At 35.6% G+C, this 21497-nt stretch overlaps 1 protein-coding gene across 2 annotated transcripts in view; it reads right to left on the bottom strand.

Annotated features, from left to right (window-relative positions):
- Window positions 1-11983: 11983 nt before the first annotated feature.
- Window positions 11984-21497, bottom strand: part of mr (anaphase promoting complex subunit morula) — a 59244-nt gene continuing 49730 nt past the window's right edge. For both annotated transcript variants that reach the window (XM_085814954.1, XM_085814955.1), the window contains 3 exons: window positions 19207-19465; window positions 18191-18420; window positions 11984-12265 (listed from right to left, as the gene is read on the bottom strand). In XM_085814954.1, coding sequence (XP_085671080.1) covers window positions 12053-12265; window positions 18191-18420; window positions 19207-19465 — 702 coding nt within the window. In that variant the 3' untranslated portion in view covers window positions 11984-12052. The remainder of the gene's footprint in view (window positions 12266-18190; window positions 18421-19206; window positions 19466-21497) is intronic.

The raw sequence follows: 21497 nt of genomic DNA, 5'->3' as shown, positions 1-21497 counted from the left end.
AGTCGCATGTTCAATTTGCATCGCGATTGACCGCAACATTTGAATACTACTGTCAGGTTAGGCAGACACAAAAGGATTTTAAAAAGTTATTTCATTTAATTGTTGCAGATAAATTGTATGAAACTTTGGATTTCAAAACGAAAGAATACATAGGTGTTCGCGAGGGGAGAACATGGTTTATTCCAACACAGTTAGGGCGAGAATGTGATTTATATTTTTCATCCCGAGGAAAATCATTATCTGAAATGCATAACCCTAAAGTTCAGTCTAATGAATCGAAAGTACCAAGTGTTCAAAACCAAAGTATTAAAAATGACTTATTCCGTCGTAGCAAATCTAAAAATAAACAGGATGTCATTTCGTCGACGCCAGAGAGATCATGTTACTGTCTGAAATACATAACCCTAAAGTTCAGTCTAATGAATCGAAAGTCCCAAGTGTTCAAAACCAAAGTATTAAAAATGACTTATTCCGTCGTAGCAAATCTAAAAATAAACACGATGTCATTTCGTCGACGCCAGAGAGATCATGTTACGTCTGCGGGGGAAGGGGTGAAAATTTTTATTTCGCTAGGGATTGCGTAAAACGTAAACAAAGTGAATCGCATAAGGAAACAGAAAGAAAAAACAAAACAAGTGTTAATAACGTCAGTTTTATTCACGAGTTGCAATATGCTGAAATTTTCGTAGAAAATAAAGAAATAAAAGCACTTATCGATTCAGGCGAAGTTCCGGTCATAAATTCATCATTCATTTAAATAAAGACACCGCTGGACGGTAAAATAATACTTAGCTCATGTTTTGACGGAAAAAAAAAGAGGCAGATATCGCTAGAATAGGATTATCTTTAAATAGCAATTCACCAAGGTTAGAAATCATTGTTGCAGTCGTAAATAAATTATCTGTTCCTTTAATTTTAACACCAAACATTTATTCTCAACTTCTAAAAGTAAGTCGGGAAGACAAAAATGAAACATCTAATCCTGATACCGAAAATGATTTTAAAAGTGAATCATCATTACAAGAGTGTTTTTTATTAAATTTTGCAAATGTGATTGACGAATGTGATGTGGATTTCTTGCATGTTATTGATGTGAACATTCATAAAGATTTATCGTTATTGATTCATAATTATAAACCAAATAAAACTAAAGACACGAATTTAAAATTGAATGTTGTGTTAAAAGATGATATTCCAGTATCGCAACGGTCTCGGAGATTACCATTTGCCGAGAAAAAAATTGTTGATAAACAGATAGACGAGTGGTTGCAAAAGGGGATAATTAAACCATCTTGTTCCGAATATGCATCTCCAATTCTGTTATGTAAGAAACGTGATAAAACACACAGATTATGCGTAGACTTCAGACAGTTAAATAAAAAAGTAGTGAAAGATTCTTTCCCTATTGCCCAGGTAGAGGAAGTACTTGATCATTTGGGGGAAGCGAAAGTTTTTTCAACTTTGGATTTGAAAAATGGTTTTTTCCACGTTCCAGTCGATGAAAGATGTACCAAATATTTAGCATTCATTTGTCATGCAGGTTTATTTGAATTTTTAAGAGCACCGTTTGGTTTGACCACAAGTCCTAGTGTATTTTTAAGATTTATCTACAATGTATTCAGGGAATTAATAAGGTATAATACAGTTGTAATTTACATGGATGATTTTATCATACCTTTCCGTGATGAAAAAGAGGGATTAGAAAAACTTAAACGAGTTTTAAAAGTAGCTTCAGAATATGGACTAGAAATTACTTTTAAAAAATGTCAATTCCTTAAAAGAAAAATTGAATTTCTCGGTTATTTAATTGAAGAAGGTACAATTCGTCCATCTCCAAATAAGACCCTTGTAGTTAAAAATTTTCCTCAACCTAAGAACGTTAAGCAATTGCAAAGCTTCCTAGGTCTCGCAGGCTATTTTAGAAAATCTGTACCTGGTTATTCGAAATTAGCCAAACCATTGAGTGATATGCTTCGCAATGGTGTAGAATTTGAATTTGGGCCAAGACAGAAGCAGGCATTTGACCACCTTAAAGAACTTTTGAGCAAAAGTCCTGTACTTAACATCTTTCAGCAGGCAAAACCTTTGGAATTACACACGGATGCTAGTAGTCATGGTTTCGGTGCAGTTTTGCTTCAACTCTCAGATGATGGACAGCTGCATCCAATCCATTATATGAGCAAGAAAACATCACCTCAACAAGAAAAAATGTCAAGTTATGAACTCGAAGTGCTAGCGATCGTCGAAGCCTTGAAAAAATTTCGAAGTTATCTCTTAGGCACAAAAATCAAAATAGTCACAGACTGCGATGCATTTCAGAAGACAATGCAGAAAAAAGATCTGACACCAAAGATAGCTAGAAGGGCACTGCTACTCGAAGAGTTCGAATATGAAGTTATCCACAGACCCAATCAACAGATGAGACATGTCGACGCATTAAGTAGGCATGCTGTGTGCATGGTCACTCGTTCGCAAAGTGAAATCACTACTAAGATCGCAACAGGCTGATGAGCGTCTTCAATTATTGAAAACTCTGGTCGAGAAAGGCCTTAGAGATGACTATCTGCTAAAAGATAATGTGTTGTATCTGCAGGAGAGAGGTCGAGAACTCATCGTTGTGCCGGAAGCGATGGAATTCGATATCATCCGTGGTATACATAACAAAGGACACTTTGCTGTACAAAAGACAGAAGATCTGTTGAAAAGAGATTTTCATATTTCGAATGCTACAAAGAAAATACAGCACGTTATAGTGAACTGTGTCGAGTGCATCCTCTGTAATAAAAAGCGAGGCAAAGCACGTCTATTGAACCCAATCCCAAAGGACAATATTCCGTTAAGCACATATCACATAGATTTTGTAGAACCCCTGACATCTACAGATAAGAGATACCGACATATATTTACAGTGGTAGATGCTTTTACAAAATTTGTCTGGTTTTACCCAGTCAAGACAACATCAATGACAGAAGCTGTACAGAAACTAAAAATCCAACAAGCTGTCTTCGGAAATCCTTCAAGAATTATCTCTGACAAGGGATCTGCTTTCACTTCAAAGGACTTTGAGGAATACTGTAAAGATGAAGGAATTCAGCACATACAAATCACAACAGGCGTTCCAAGAGCCAACGGCCATATCGAAAGAATTCATGGAACCCTTATCCCAGTGCTTGCAAAACTGTCAGTAGATGATCCTGCCAAATGGTTCAAATTTGTGCCTGACGTCCAAAGAATCATCAACAGCACCGTCAGTAGATCAACAAAATTCACTCCTTTCGAGCTGATGACAGGCGTGAAAATGCGAAAAAAGGCAGACCAAAGAATTAAAGAAATTCTCGATGAAGAATTCCTGAACTCCACCATCCAGGAGAAAGAGTCTATTCGTGAAGAGGCTAAAGCGAATATCTTAAAACTGCAGGAGGAGAACCGACGACAATACAATCGACGTCATAGAACCGCTCCACTCTACAAAGTCAACGACCTAGTAGCCATTAAAAGAACCCAGTTAGGAAGCGGTCTCAAGCTAAGACCTAAATTCTTAGGACCTTATAGAGAGATTAAGATTAAGCCACATGATCGATACGATGTAGCCAAAGTAGGATCTCATGAAGGACCTGAAGCAACTTCCACTTCGGCAGACCACATGAAGCCTTCGTCTGATGACATCGCAACTTGAGATCATTTTGCAAACTAATTTTCAAATGTTTCTCTTTTTTTTTGTTTTGTATTTTAAAGATGTATTCAAGTGTTCAGAGGTCCTCACCTGTCGATGGCCGAGCGTGTGGGAATCGTGCCTCAACGAAGCACCAGATGTCGCTATCTATCTGTACTCTGTAGGAACTCTCCAGGTTCCAGGATCTTCAGTTGGTTCGAGAAGTCCGAGAGAAGCGGTCTAACAGAACGCTCGCGAAGGAGCTACAACTAGACGCTTACTGGTCGCGCGTAGGCGATCGGACTTGGAACTTATCTAAAGTGACCGCACGTAGGTGGTCAGCTGTGACTTTTACATCTCTATACTGAAATGTGTTGTGATTACTCTCCTAAACATATTTAATCCATTTGTACAAACTTATTCCGTTTACCTTTTCTTCTATAAAAAAAGGAATAAAATCTGATGCTTTGAATCGTGAGTGAGATCTCTGTTTGATGATAAGACGTCACCCTCACAATAATGAAAAACACCAGTTTAAAGCGCTTCAGATTTCTGCTGTGAGTGGCGGCAGTAATGGGCTTTTCATCATGTGGCATATCAATGGAGCTACCTGCAATATAACGATTGACACGGGAGCCATTGTACCATCATTGGAAAAGATTTGGCTCAACAAGTGGAAGGTAAATTTATTTGGACGCCGCCCTGCGTTACTCCCCAGACTGTGTCCGGCGATAAGATCGACATCAACGGAAAATTAAACGTTAGCATCACGTTTGGAAGTGCCGCCAACCGTCATACGGCATATGTGGCAGAGATTACAGATGCTTGCTTACCGGGATTGGATTTTCTAAGGAAATACAATTTTTCCTTGGATTTTAAAAATAATGAACTGCATTCTACCTCTGAGGATATATCCCTCTTCGGAATTAATGCTAAAGGAGTTAAACCTGTACACAAAATCAATACATTAAAACGATATCGCAAGAGCATAATTTTTACTTCCTGGATTCATAGCCGAAAACAGAAATTTCCACTACGGCATCATAGAATATTCCAAGAACTGTAACAGGCCGAAAGGAGTATTAGTAGCCTCAGCACTCGTCGACCTATTGAGGATCGTTATCCCGGTGACAGTTGCCAATGTTACTGACAAGGCGAGAGTTATTAAGAAAGGTGCAGTAGTTGCAGCATGTACTTCAGTAACCAGCGTTTAAAAAACAGTAACATCTCAGAATCTGTGTCTTCAGAGAGCATTATATCGGAGTTATTGCAGAATGTGCAATTAAACGATGAAGAGAGCAATGCTGCCGAACGTGTCATTCAAGGATTTCAAGATGTTTTCTACCGCTCGTCTTCTGACGTTGGTCGAACCAGTTTGATGCAACATAGAATCGATACCGGTGATCATCCACCAATCAAGCAACGTACAAGACGTCCACCGATTGCTAAGCTGGAAGAGGTAAGAACGCTTTTAAAGGACATGCAAGAAAGCGATGTCATCGACCCTTTAGTAAGTGCGTGGGCATCGCCCATCATTCTCGTATGGAAGAAAGACGCTTCAACTCGATTTTGCGTTGACTATCGCCTGTTAAATTACGTTACGAAGAAAGACAGCTATCCTCTTCCTGGAATTGACGACATTCTGGACACTCTTTCTGAAAGCAAGTGATTTTCGATAATTGATCTAAAGAGTGGAAATTAGCAAGAAGAGATACGTCTTAAACACCGAGAAAAGACGGGCATTTACTACGGGACAAGGACTTTGGCAGTTCAAGGTGATGCCGTTTGGACTCTGCAATGCGCCGGCTACATTCGAACGTCTAATGGAGACTGTTTTGAAAGTTTTTTCATACGAAGCCTGTCTGATATACCTGGATGACATCAACATCGTCGGGAAGAGTTTTGAAGAATACCTAATACCTAGAAAATCTTAGAAATGTGCTTCAGAAACTGAAAGAAGCTAATCTAAAGATGAGTCCCGCTAAATGTAAATTATTTAGACAGAAAGTGACTTACCTCGGACACGTCATCTCGGCCGAAGGTGTGTATACGGGTTGAGAAAAAGTGTCAACAGTTAAAGACTAGATACGCCCCGAAAATGTCCATCAACTAAGAAGTTTCCAGGGGCTTTGTATTTACTATAGAAGATTTGTGAAGGACTTTTCTTCCATCGCAAGACCTCTTCACAAACTGACAGAAAGTAAACAAAAATTCTTGTGGACAAAGGAATATGAATTGAATTTTCTGTTTCCCGTCTATAGCTATATATCACAATAAAATAACACCACACACATTACAGAAATAACACACTCAAACTTTCAATACATTTATTTTCCATAGCGACACTGGCGCTAGGTTTCTTACAGCGTAACATATGAATCTCAGCTCCGAATATACAACAAACATCAAGTTTCTCATAGACTATATTTCAGCGCCGATTCTGGTGGCGCATGCGCTATTAGACAAAACTCTCCTCTGTCGCCAAGTATTTCTCAGCTAATGCAAAACACTCCTGTTGTTGAAATTAACAATTTCAAAATTATTGACAATAAATGTAAATATAAAGGCACTACAATAAAATGCTTTACAATAACAAATCACAATATCGAAGAATATACACTCAAATCATTACAACAAATTCCTGTTTATAATAGAGATAAACAATCATTCTACAGGAAGTATACGTATATCTCGAACATTTCGTTTTAGCAAATGTTGATTAGACAATCTTACATTTACTACTATTACTTTGTTATCCCTACCACGAAAAACCTCAGCTATTCTTCCCGCTACCATTTGATTAAAAGCAAATTTTCATCTTTTAATAATACAGGAGTTCCCAACTGAACGTCTTTTAAAAATTTCCACTTGTGACGTTCTTGTAAATTATTAAGTAATCACATTTCCACAATTTCCTTTTTTTTTTTTTTTTTTGTGTGTGTATGCTTAGTGATTCTTTGCCATTTAGAAAGTCTGTTTTCATTTATTTTGGATAAATCTGGCTCAGCAAGAGTTGTGATAGGTCTGTCAACCAAAAACTGGCCTGTGGTCAAAGTTTCAAAATTGTTGTAATCAGCTGAAATTGAAGTTAAGAAGTCTTGAGTTCAATACTCTTTCAATTTCTGTTAAAACAGTTAAGAATTCTTCTAAAGTTAAGCACTGATTATCAATAACTCTCTTCAAATGACTCTCAAATGATTTCACCCTGGCCTCCCAAATTCAGCCGAAATTTGGCGGCTTTGGAGGAATAAATTTCTACTCTATACCTTCAGTGGTATAAAAACTCGTTAAATTCTCATCTGGACACTCAACCAATTTTTGCAATTTTTTGAGTTCCACACTAGTACTTTTGACGTTTACACACTTACCTCTTTTCAATTGATTTTTTTCTCGAAACTCACTTTTTTGAGCCTCTAATAAAATATACACCTCAGCATCCTTTATCTCTTCTAAATCAAGTACTCCATACCTCCTTACCTGGGAGTTCTTAAGATTATGGATAAACCTGAAACTAACAATACGAATAAGTTTAGTATAATTAGAAGACAAATTAAGAATATCTTTAAAGAGGTTTGGTTCATTAAATGCAATTGAAAACAAGTTAGAATCGTTATGCAGTTCATTGTCTTTTTTAAGTTCATTTGGACACACTTCTTCAGCAACCTCAATTGATAAGTCCTGATGAGGAATCTCTGAGCATGTTAGAAAGTCACAGCATGACCACTATTTGGAACAGTTCACAAGAAAGTCAGTTTGAACATACGCGTCATAACATCTGCTGGGTTCTCTTTTGTTGAACAATAGAACCACTCTGTCGGCTATAAGAACTTCCTAATCTCGTTAACTCTGTTTTCGATGAAAGATTTCCATTTGGTACTGGAACCTTTAATCCACCATAGCACTATTTTGGCATCAGTCCAATAAAATATTCTCGAAGATTTCTTTTGATCGAGCAATTTTTTTCACTCCAGAACCTAAACGCGCAGCTAGTAATGCACTTAAGTAATTCAAGACCAGGTAACGTAATTCTTTTCACAGGTGCAACACAACATTTTGATGCAACGAAATTCACAGAAATTTCTTCTTGCTTACGCAGTTTTATGTAGACAACAGTACCATACGCCCTCTGACTGGCATCCGAGAAGCAATGGATCTCTATGGAATCGGCTTCGGGTTTCAAAATGAATCTTGGAACTGCAATTTTACTTAGATGATGACACTCACAGCACCACTTTGCCCACTCTTGACAGATATCTGTAGGTAGTTCATCATCCCACGTCAATTTTCGAACTCAAAGTTCTTGTAGCAAGAATTTAAGTCTAACAGTAAATGGAGTTATTAAGCCAAAGAGATCAAAAATCTTCCCTGCAGTTTTCAAGATGAATCGTTTCGTATTACGCTTATTCTTAAGAAATTCCATCAAACTGTCTGTGTCTATACTCAGACTGTCTTCATTAGTATCTCAAAACATTCTAAAATCTTCAGTGTATCGTTTGAGTCATTGATTTTATGTGGATGTATCTCGAACTCTTCTTCCCATTTTTTCATCAGCTCAGGATCATTGGATACCCATTTACGCAAGTTCATATTTGCATCACTCATAATTTGTTTAGCTGTACGCGATAAGCTTAGAGCCTCCTCTACACTATCCTGTCCAGTAATAACATCATCAACATAAACACAAGAATTCAATATTTCTAATACATCTGGCTGCTCATCTCGATATTGTCTAATGTTTTCTTTAATTGTTGCAGCCAACAAAAACACTTGACTTAATCCCCAAAATTTACGCGCTTGAATCTATATGTCGCTAGTTTTAGATCATTTAATTGTATGTTTTCCATAAACAGGAATTGCACTGCGTCTTGATCCTTTTCTGCCAAAGCAATCTGCAAAACTGCTTTTTCCATATCCGCTGAAATTGCAACTTTATTTAATCCGAAATTAATTAGCAGATGGAACAGTTAGGATTCAAATTTGTCCCTGTCCATAGACGAACTCATGTGAGCTGCCATCAAACACTATTTTAGTCTTCGATGAAGCACTTGTTTCTCTAAATACCGGTTGATGTGGTAGGTAAAAGACTGGTTTACCGATACGTATATTTTCATCTGACACTTTCTCAATAATACCTTGCTTGAGATAATCATCTAATCAGTGCTTAAATTGCACCGGAGCCCACCGGAGACTAGCTCCGGTACTTCTGAATTTTTAAGATCAATTACAATTCTAGCTGGAGCGCACCGGAGCCCTAAATAACATGAGCTCCTGTACTTCTTTTTACAAAACTGAGCCACAATTTCAAGAAAAAAAATTAGAATCCTTAACGTTTTAGTTTAACAATAAGCAGATCTTGCAATACTCTATTTCCCTAGAAATACGAGCTCATGAGAACATGAGACGTTCAAGTAAAGTCCCCTCACTCACATGCGGAAACCTTTCCCTTTAAGAAGGCAATAAATTTGGGAGAGTGCATTTAGGAAAACGTACATTTCTCGCCATGTCATCGTATCTAGTGTATTGTTATCAATGGTTACAGTTAGTTATCCTCTCAGGAAGGAAAATTTGTGTTCTTAAATGTGCGTGAAGTGACAGCGAGTACAGTAACAGTGAAATACTGAGATAAATTGCTCAAGCACGTCCTATACATTGACTTCCCAGAGTATCCACTAATGTAACCAAATATGGGGGGGGGCAAAAAGCATAACCAGCAACTTTACATTCATCCTTAGGAGTCAAATTCAGAACTCATTTTAACCTTGATACACATCCTCTGGATGGCTATAATTATATCAGCAAAGAGCCGTGGTGAAAGAGAACGTTCTCTGTCATCAAGATTCCCCTAATTTTTTGTTTCCATCCATTCATGCCCTCATTCAGCTTCGCCCTCTTTTAGCATTATCTGAATTTTCATCAGCTATATTTTAAGTATATTTAAATTTTGTGATGATAAAAGAACTCCCCCTCCTACGATCAGAGCTTACATTGCGACGGAGCCCACCGGATGCCCGCTCCGATGATTCTTAGTTTTTGTAATAAATCATAATTCAAGCAGGAGCGCACCAGAGCTCTTAATAAGAAGGTTGCGGCACTTCTTTTATGTAATTGAATAACAATTTCAGTAGAAATTTTATCTCGAAAATTTTATTTTTAGCAATAAAATTATATTAAAAATCGCTTATTAAATTTTAATTTATCTCTTTACATTTAATTTTAATTATTTAATTATATAATAAATATTTATTAAATAAAAATTTATAAACATTAATTAGATAGCTATTAATTAATTTGATAATAATGAACTATTTAATTTTAAAATTATTAATGAGTTTAATAGTCATTTTATTTATTTCATATCCAATGAAGATGGCTGTCCAGGGAATGGAAAAGATGGTAGTCTGTTGGTGCGAGGTCTGGGGAATATGGTAGATGGGGTAGTGTCTCCCATCCCAGTCGCTGGATGGTCTCAGGGCCTCATTGTCCTGTGCTTGCGGTTGTCCCTGGCCTCCCGAGCCACATGCGGTCTTGCATCGCCATGGAGGAGGAGTACAATCCTACAACTGATCAAAGGTGGCCCTTTATGCATCAATGCCTGATGCATACATTCCAACTGCTATGAGTACAGGCCTGACGTGATTGTTTGACCCACTGGCAGTAGCTCATAGTGCACCTCTTGGCGACTAGTCCACCAGATACAGAGCATGATTTTGAATGGGTGAAGAGGTCTCGCAGTGTGAGACACAGGGTTCCATGGTGACAACCAATGTGTGTAATGCCTGGGTATATCATATTGGACCCACTTTTCATCACTGGTGAGTACTTGATCAAATATGAATGCCATTGTGGTGCCGAGTAAGCAATGATAAACAGGCAGCAATATGCTGTTGCTTGTTTCCATCGGACTGTGAGTGGGGTACCCACTTGCTCAGCTTGTATGCCTTTCCTATGTGGTGCAAATTGAATCTGATCGTTTCATCAGATACCTGGAAGTGTGCAGCAAGCTCACCACATGTTTGGCTACTATCATTCTTTATGGCTGCTCTCATAGGGCTACTCTTTTGTAGGGTCTCATTGTCCTGTGCTTGTGGCTGACCGTTGTGTGATGTATCACTAAGAGACATATCCCCTGACAGGAACTTCTGGAATCATTGCCTAGTGGTTCGTGCATTAACGGCATCATCCCCAAAGGCCTGGCAAATTCAGCGACTTGATTCTGCTGCAGACAGGTCCACTTTAAAATCATACAGCAAACAACTTTGAACGAGCACCTTTGACGCGTCCATTTCAATCAGCCACTGTGTGAGTTATGTTTGAAGTACTGATGGAAAGCGTTTTTATACTTTTGGTCAATGTCTGGACTTCTACAATCTTGGCAACTATTTTTATGTTATGGTTCACTCTTCTAATGTCATATCAGAAACAGCAAGAACTTTTTTGTTTACCTTGTATATCTTTTTACCCTTTAGCTTTTACTCCTTCCTTCATAATTTTCTTGTGATTTTCCTGTGGAATGAAGGAGGGAGGAGAAACATAAATAACTGGTATTAATACTTAATCTCTCTGTAATTGGGAGATAACAAACCATGTTAATTATTCCACTATAGTACATTAATGTCCATTTTGTATAAAATTGATAAATACAGTTTTTCTGTTTATCTTACTTGGATTACATATTCTAAATTTCAGCTTCCTACACCAGAGAATGCTACTTTTACGTAATGAAAAATTTTGCTTTATATAGAATTAAATGTTCTCTTGTAGTTATACATCTTGCACAAGTGTTTGGAATATTCAGCGCATTTTTCATTATTAAAAAAGTGGAGAAAAGGTTAGTTTTGAAAACTACTTATTGATTCACAAGTATATTAATCATTTATGACTTCATTATTCAATGAATTTTCACGTTTTCTTAATATAAATTGTACAGAAATGAACAAAATTATAAAAGAGCAGATCTTTACTAAACACCACAAATGTACTATACATCACTATAGCACTAGATACTTAAGCTTTAAGTTATCTTAATAATGAAATCTTAGAAGTCTGATGAATTCCATTCCTCATCTCTCTTTCTAAAAATAATGCTTACTGTATTAATTATATATATATATATTTAAAAAAAAAAAAAAAACACTCATGAAAATAGTTATTCAAACATCTTAAGAATTTGACCAATTGTTCATTTGACGAAAAAATATTATGCTACTGAAAAATTACTGGAACATTAATAATCACTGGAATTTCTAGTTTTATTTCTTAAAATAAGATGATTTTATGGGAAAATAGATTATTGTACCTTCCCCCCCCAAAAAAAAAATTGACTACAAGTAATTATAATTTTTAATTTTAATAGAAAAAGTATATACAGTAAATATAAATAAATCAAATTAATCGTGCATTTCAAGAATCATATTTTGGAAGTTTGAACATGCCAGCTGTGCAAACTAATTGCCTGTCTCTTACTTTTTTTTCTAAAAACTGCTTCATATCTTGTATAGAGCATTCATTTGTACTAGTACCTGGTAGAGCAAACATTCGCAACATACTGTGAATTCGTTCAAGTGGCAGAGATTCCATGTTAGTCAACATGCCCACAATAAATGACCAGAAAGTCTAAAAGAGAATAAAAATATATTGTGAAAAATTACCTAAGGATTAATAACGATAAATTTATAGATTTACAAAATTCATTTAAAATTTTCATGAATTCTCTCAAAATAAGTTAATAATAAATTTTAGTTTTCTTTTGGTAATTTTGGTATATAAGTCATTTTAAGTGAAATAAAATGCTAAATGTAGGATTAACTCACTTGTTTTTTTAATATATATATATATATATTAAAACAAAATTTTATATAGAAAATTTTCAAAATTAAACTGTTTCGAATATATAATATTTTTAAGGGAAATTAAAAAAAAAAAGTCTACAGGCATAACTTATTTTGCCCTCACTTCTGCATAAATACAGTTTTAACTGTTCATCCACTGGTTGAATCTGTTACAAATAAAGCTTTCTTCTAGCTATTTATGAAATTTTTCACTTTAAATGAATGCAATTTTGATAAATACTGATTCAGATAAATGCAACATACACTGAAGAACCAAAACATTACACTCAATAACAAAATGAGTTACCTTTAACTTGAAGAACAGCTGCAACTCACCTTGGCATGAATGCTACAAGTTCTTGGAAGATGACTAGAGTCAGGTTGTACCAAATATCAAAGCGTTGGTCACGCATAGTCGAGATATTCTGACATGGTGATGGTTGAGCTCTGAGCTGCTGCTCCATGACATCCCAAATGTGCTCTGTCAGGTTAAGATGCGATGAGTTAGGTGGCCAGGACATTGACTGGAATTCATCCTTATGCTCTTTAAACCACTTCAACACAATTCAAGCCTTGTGACACAGGATGCTGTCCCGCTGGAAGATTCCATTTCTATTTGGGAACACAGATGCCATGTAAGGGTGCAACTAATCTCCAATTATGTTCAGATAGACTGCAGCTTTCATGGTCTATTTTACCACAACTAAGGGTTCCACAGCTGCCCATAAGAACGTATCCTACAGCATAATACCACCATCACCACCAGCCTGTGTATGACCTGCTGTACAGTGGGGGGGGGGCATCTATTCGCCTGAAGAACCCTGGCATAAGAATTGACGTGATGAATGAGAAATCATAATTTATCCGACCAGGCAACTGTTTTCCACTTACCCATGATCCAGTCTTGATGTTCCCAGGCTCATTGTAGGCATAGTTGACAATGATGCTTGGTCAACAGAGGCACATGAGTGGGATGTCTGTACAGTCCCATATCCAACACGGCTGTTCTGAAGTACTTGGACGTGCATTGAGCTGTCAGCTGTGCCACTGCCTGGTGCTGATTCTGCTGTACCAAGTTGGACAGTCTTCAACATCCTTTGATGATGCATGGACACCCAACACCTTAACATCTACTGCTGGTTTCACCATCATCTATTCACTCTGCATAATTACTGGCAGATCGTGAACGACATACCAGTCTTACAGTTTCGGAGATACTTGTTCCAAGTCTTCTGTCTGGACCATTACAATCTGCTCTCTATGAAATTCGCTTAGATCAGCAGCCTTTTCCATTACTCACAAAAGTTAAGTGCAGGAATGATTCCTTACCTTCCCCAGCAGCAGTTAAATACCATTCCCACTTATTCATGTGACATCCACATGAGTTCATTGAAAAATGAGGGGATGGTCATAATGTTTTGGCTCATCAGTGTATATCTTTAGTTTCATGCATGCATTTTAAAATTCATAAAATTTAAAAATATTTTTAGATGTAGATAGAACGCTTATCATAATTATTAACCATTTAAATGGAAGTTTATACACGACATGCCTCCTGCACAGTGGGTTAAGTTTCTTGAACATGGACTTGTGATGAACCATTTATGCTGACTTTGCACAGTAGTATACTGGCACAACTAGATCTCTCTTTCTCTCTCGCTCTTTAAGAGAGAGAGGTGGGTTAAAATTGAAATAAAAATGGACTACACATGCATAAAATAATTCAGAAGTACAGAAAAATTTATTTTGAAATAATTACAGATGACTTCATGTAAGGTATTATTTAAACATAGTTTGCAGAAAGATTATATATATAAAAATAAAATTAAATTAAAAAAAAAAAAAAAAGCCTGCACACCAAATAAAATATATTTTTATAAATTTTATGCATCATCTTTGTTGGTTTATCTATTTTGTTGAAAAGAGTCTGAAAAATGTCTTGCAACAAATATGTCAGCTTAAGTGTTTTGGCCCCCTGCAGTGTTTTATCATTTTCAGAAGTTTCTAAATCACTACCTCTTTCCTTAACTCTGTTTCCCTCTGTGTCATGCGAGTTTTCAATGCTATTACTAAAGTAACCACCATTAACCACCATATTCAAAAAATATTTTTTAATACCTGAAGAAGATTTCTTTTCCTGCATTCAATCATTGCAGCAAGACCACTACATAAAAAGAAAAAAAGACAGCAAACTCCTACACTGAACATGAGCTCTAAAATAGCTACACTAAAATCAATTCCCCAGATCTTGTGAAAGCATGCTATGTGGAAAACACAGGAAGTAACCAGAAATATTTAGTATTTATTGAAGAAAGCTGCTATGTAACAATATTAATTCCATCCAACATGAGAAAGTAGATCTGTTAACTAGTCTTCTTCATAAGTTATAAGCACATAATAAAATATGCCCATACAATAAAGTACTCATAAACTTAACATGTGATAGATGTTACTACCACTTAGGGGTTAACAAACATACAATCATCAAAAGTATTTCCCATTACTAATGAAATATACCACTTCCTAAAATATATGTATTTAAAAAATATTAGTGTGTAAAATTAAGATGATAAATTTCTGAAAAACTAACAGGCAGATTTTAATGAAATTTGGTAGAATTTACATTCATAAGAGAGAAAGATATGTACACTGCACCAAAAAGAAAAAGGAGGGGGAACAGTTCTTTATCTCTCATTCTACTGGGCTGATTGACAAAATTCAAACTCATTTTTCATGTCTTGAAAGCACAACTTAAGGTATATATTAGATTTATATATAGCACCGATCTAATATAGGTATTTTGACACAAAATCAGACTTTTTCTGAAATGACATGCCAAGTTTCAGCCATATTTCGATTCTGACTCAAATTATGCCTAAATATTAAATTTTGTAAAATTTGGTGCGGAATTTATCGAGAAATTCAAAAATTTATCTTGATGCATATTTTACAGTTTGTGCCAAGAATAATTCACTTGGCAAACTTCTTAATATATGGCAACCTATTTTCCTTTGCCTTTTTACATTGTGCATGAGTGAAAAAAGGTCACAGACTTCCCAAGATTCAAATAATTTTAACAAAGTGCCTAAACCATATTTGATGTTATTATCGCTTTCAACAAAAATGCAAATTTCAAAATGCGCCAATAAATTCACATATATCTTCAAAACCTTTGAATCTTCAGCACTCTAATTTTTTGCAGGTATGCTTAGAAATACATCTACTTTAAGATGATGGTAAAAATTTCATAGATTGATTTATAAGGTATTTCTAACACCTTCTTGGTGAGGTGGTCTGCCCGCTGGGCGCGTATTCCAGAGGTCCGTGGTTTGATTCCCGGCGAAGGTGTGGCTCCTTTTCCATCTCTCCTACTTCCAAAAAATCCTAATGTCTTTACAGTGGTGCCCGAACTAAAAGGGTGGTCGATGATGATTCTCTGCACCCAGGATTTGTGATTGGATCCCCTAAAAACCCCAGTCATCCTTTCTAAGAGGGAGTATATAAGATATTTCTCTTGCTTTCTTGTTGAGGTGGTCTGCACACTCAGCTAGTATTCCAGAGGTCCATAGTTCGATTCCCAGCGAAGGTGTTGCTCATTTTCCATCTCTCCTGCTTCCAAAAAATCCTAATGTCCCTACAGTGGCGTCCGAACTAAAAGGGTGGTCGATGATGATTCTCCACACACAGGATTTGGCGATTGGGTCCCCTAAAAACCCCAGTTATCCTTTATAAGGGGGAGTATATAAGGTATTTCTCCCGCCTTCTTAGTGAGGTGATCTGCACGCTGGGCACATATTCCAGAGGTCCGTGGTTGGATTCCTGGCGAAGGTGTTGCTCATTTTTCATCTTTCCTGCTTCCAAAAAATTCTAATGTCTCTACAGATTAGAATTCAAAATTTGTTTTGAAAAATTTATAAAAATTGTTTAAAAATACAGATTTTAAAAATAAATCAGAAAAAAATTGGCGATTTTTAATTGGAATGAACCTAAATTTTGAAATGTGAAAGGAAGAATAAAATAAGTTTAATAAAAAAGAGAGATTAATAAATATATATCAAATTCAATTAACATTGAGGACCTAAAATTTTGAGAGCTAATTATTCAAAAACTACTCGTGCAATTTTTACAAAACTTGGCAGTTTGGCATAATTTGAGTTGTAGAATCAAAATATGGAAAAAATTGGCATGTCATTTCAGAAAAAGTCCGATTTTGTGTTAAAATACCTATATCAGAACAATGCTATATAGAAATCTAATACATATCCTAAGTTGCGCTTTTGAGACATGAAAAACACAGGTTGAATTTTATCAATCGGACCAATGGATCGGGAGATATAGAAAGCCCCCCTGCTTTTTTTTTGTGCAGTGTACCATTCAAAAGTAACTTTATGTACACATGATCATCAGTAAAGATCATAGGGTGGGCATGTTCAACATACATGTCATAGATTGAACTGAAATGAGTCTATTACAGGATATAATGTCACAGACAGAAAAGTTGTGCAGTGTTATATCTTACTGGGCAAGAGGCAGTTAGCAGGCCCTGTGGCAGTTGATCTTACTCCAGTTTTCAACTCCAGAATGGTGAGATGAAATTGCCCTCCCAAGAGCATCCCAGACATTCTCTATAGCGTTAAGGTCAGATGATCTGAGCAGCCAATCCACTCAGCAAATATCTTTACTTTCTATGTAATCTTCAATCAGCTGAGACCTGTTCCTGTTAATAGACGAGCATTGTCATCAATTAACAGGAACTAGGACCAACTGACCCCCCCTGAAAAGTCAAACATCAGGCTTAAGATCTCCTCTCTATATCGATAGTAGTCAGGAAGCCTTCATCAAACACATGCAGGCCTGTGCAGCCATCCAACATAATGCTGCCCAATCCATAACACCTCCAACACTGTAATGATCCTTTTCCTTGATGAGGAAGGAATAGTATCATGTTCAAGGTTCTCTCCAGATGAAGGTATGCCGAAAATCAACGTCGAAGCTGAATTTTGATTCAATTCCAAAAAGGATGGTACTCTACTGAAGTCTGGTCAGAGGTGCATGTTGTCTGCACCATGCTAAACATGCTCTCTTATTTCATGAATTCTTTGGGCAATTGTAGACTATGAAATTTGCATTCCAGTGGCATCATACAGCTGCTGTGAAGCTGTAGTAGTCCTGTGTCGCCACACTTAAAGTACCAAATAATGATCCTTATTCACTGTTGTCAATTTTGATTGATCTTTTGTTTAGGCCTTCTCGATATGGATCCAGTGCCCTGAAACTGTTTTCACAAATTGCAAACAACACTCAGTGTTACACTGAGCTCTGTAGCTACCTGCTTTTGTAAATGGCTTGTCTCCAATCTACTGATAATTCTCCATCTCATTCCATCATCCATAAGTTCCAGGCTACTCATTTTACCTGATACCTAATAAAAGTCACCCGACGTTTGCAAAAAACATGGTGAATATCGTGAAGGAGTATGAGCACACAAATTGCCGAAAACTCTTTATGCACTTATACCCCTCCACAATCATAGCTCCACAGACTATCTGTAAGATTATATATTCGACTCTGAATATCTGCATAATTCTTTGGTGGCATAATTATTACCTTTGATTTAATACTTTCCAATTAAAATACAAATAACTTGCAAATTCTCTTAATTTTGTACATGAACACATATTAAAAAGAATAGTATAATAAAACAACTAACCTGAAGTTCTTCTTCTTTCATATCTTGGGAAGATGCTGTGACAGATTCTTCTTCTTCTCCAAATGGCACAACTGAATCTCGGGTTGATGTTTTCTGGTCTTCTAATAAAACAAAGACATCACTTTCTTCCTCATGCAATATCCCATGACTCTGCCACAGAGTTATTTTGCGCCGTAATGCTGATGCCTGCATATGCATTTCAGTGCTCAGCTCCTTTATAGTCCATCGAGCTATTTAATAGGAAAAAAAATATTTTCTCTATTATGATAATTTTTACCTAATCATGTTCACAATAATATTATAAAAAGTAATATCACATATTTTGAAGATAGAGTCTGGAATAAAATTTTTTACATAACTTACATCTTGCGGTTAGTAACTTATCAGCTGAGAATGCGGTTAGTACTGCATTCTGCTGAGAACTGCGGTTAGTAACTTATCAGAATTCGAAGGTAAAAAAAAAAAAAAAATTATCAAGCAATTAGTTAAAAGATATAAGAAAGTATTCCAGAAGATATTTTTATTAGCATTACATTGATTCATATGCTACAAATAAGCAACTACTAATTGCACTTTAAATTACTACTACTTCTAAATTTTTTACTACTACTTTTAAATTTTTTACTACTTTTGAATTTTTTTTGTGTCACAAAAATTTAAAAGGTCCCAACTTTGCATTATACTAACAAATCCAAAAATGTTGTTTTGAAATATAGCTTAAAAAGAACATTAAACATTGAGGAAATATAGTTATAACTTTTACATAATTTTTGTATATTCATCTCAAAATATGTATATCTCTTTTTTCACATAAAGCGAAACAGTAAAAAAACAATAATTTAAATCAAACAAACAAAAAATACAAATTTGTGGTTTGGGCATAGTGCTGAAAATAAGCAGATACAAAATAATAAAAAATAAATTAGAAAATTTAAATAATTAAGGTAAAAATAGAAAAAAAATATTAAAGGTCTTGATAATATACATGTAGAATAAATAAATAAATAAAAACTTACACTTTTCTTGAAAATGCCACAAAATCGTTGCATGAACTGGACTCACAGAGACATTAAGGGTTTTTCCTTTCAATTCAATTTCTAAATCTACAGTCCCTAAATGTGGTTTCCAGACAAGTGTTCTGTTACCTTTTAATGCTTCAAATTCAGTTGTATATTTTTTTAGATTTTGCCAAATATGTTCTGGAAGTCTTAACTTTTCTTCTTTGAAAGAAGGCCAAAATTGAGCAGATAAAATCATAGCATTCATAGGAAAATCCTGCAAAAAAATATTTCTATCTTGATATATAAAAGTTTCAGTATATAATTAGTAAGTTCATGTGAAGTACACCAGTTGGGGTAAATAAATAATTTTCAACATCCATGTCATAGATCGAACTGAAAGGAGTCTATTACAGGATATAATGTCACAGACAGAAAGGCTGTGCAGCGTGATGGCTTACTGGACAGGAGGCAGTTAGCAGCCCCTGTGGCAGTTGATCTTATTCCAGTTTTCAACTCCAGAATGGTGATATGAAATTGTCCCAGTCTGAAAGGTTAGGAGTGTTTTAACATATGTTGCTGTTAACTTGCTTATTTTCTACTATGAGTGAGTACCTATTAGTTAAGATTATTGATACACTTAATACATATAAAATCTTACACTTTTAGATAGGTCAATCTTACACTTTTAGATAAGTCAATTTTTCATAAATGCTAAAACCTAAAAAACACTTCTTAGCACAAGTATTAATTGTCATCCTTTCAAACTTAATTAACATGCCAATTGAAGTTGTATAAGCATGATATTTTATATTCTAAATGAGCAGCACTGTGCATTTCAAAAGTCTGATAACCCAGAATTGAGAACCATAAGAAAATATAGGTGTGTGGCTAAAACAAAATAAGGATACCACACGGGAACACACAGGGATATTTCTTTTAACACTAACATACTTTCAAAATGGACTATTGTTAAATGTTTAAGAGAAATTTTCTGTTTTACTTATTTTGTGTATCACCATGAAAGGTATATGTATATATATATATATAAAAGGAATTTAGGGGAAAAAAATGTTTTTTAAAACTGGTTTCCAGCTTTTTCTTTTCCATATGTCTTATACTTTGGAAGGTTATAATTTTAGTATTTAACACATTTCATATCTGTATATTCTCTTTGGATGTAGTCATCAATAACCTTCTACATAGTTTTCTATCTAATATTCTGGTACTGCATAAGTATTTTTGGAAGTGAAATTGAATTTTTTCATGCAATCTTTCTGAAAAATAAAATATCAGTTAACTGGAAATCCAAGTCATAATATCAGGCTAATACAGGGTGATCAGCAAATAAGCACTGATTTCAAAATATCTCTACAACAAAGATTGATAGAATTATGAGGTAAACTGTACGTTTATTAGCAAAACTGTAAAAATGGTGTACAAAAGATTAGAAAATTTAGTTACGAAAATCGTTAACAGATGGCGATCTAATCACAATGACCTATCAATAGCCTTTAAAATGTGCTTCGAAGTTGAAAGTGATCAGTACGACCATTGGCTAGTGAAAAGAGGCTAGCGTAGAAAGTGAAATAATGTATTCCATTGAACAACATGTTTTTTTGGTTCTGGAATTTCACCGATTAGAACACAGTCCTATGACAACACGTCGCAGTTTTCAAAACCAATTCAATGTTCTAGTTGGAGCAGATGCGAAAACCATTTGCATGCTCTTAGCGAAATTCAAACGGACTGGCAGGTTGGCTGATGATCGAAAGGGAAATGTTGGGCCTAGGCAAACTGTAGTCACTCCTGAAAATGCAGCTAAAGTTCCTGGAATTGTTCAGCAAAACCCTAGGAAAAGCATCCGACGAATTGCATCAGAGACAGGTTTGAAGTACACGAGCACGCAAAAAACATTAAAAAAAAAAAAAAAAGCCTACAGCTATTTCAATACAAAATCCAAAGTCATCAAGCCATACCCATGAAAGCTGTGCAACAAAGGGCTGACTTTGCGAATCAGATTCTAATAATGATCGACAACGACAGATTTGATATGAGCTGCATCTGGTTCACAAATGAGGTACATTTTCATTTTAATGTAATCTTTAATAAACAAAACTGGAGATTTTGAGGTTCTGAAAATCCTTATTTGTGTGAAGAGAAAGCACTGCATTTGCCTAAAGTTACTGCATGGGCTGCGGTATGCGCCAGAGGCATTATCAGACCCTTTTTCATACGAGAAACGATAACTACTGAACGTTACAATTTTGGAACAATTTGTCAGCACTCAACTAGCATTGGAGGATCGA

This window comes from Stegodyphus dumicola, chromosome 4 (assembly GCF_044657685.1).
Source record: "Stegodyphus dumicola isolate Sdum_Otavi_A_Nest chromosome 4, ASM4465768v1".
NCBI classification, from domain to species: domain Eukaryota; kingdom Metazoa; phylum Arthropoda; class Arachnida; order Araneae; family Eresidae; genus Stegodyphus; species Stegodyphus dumicola.
This window is presented reverse-complemented; position numbering and strand designations above follow the sequence as displayed.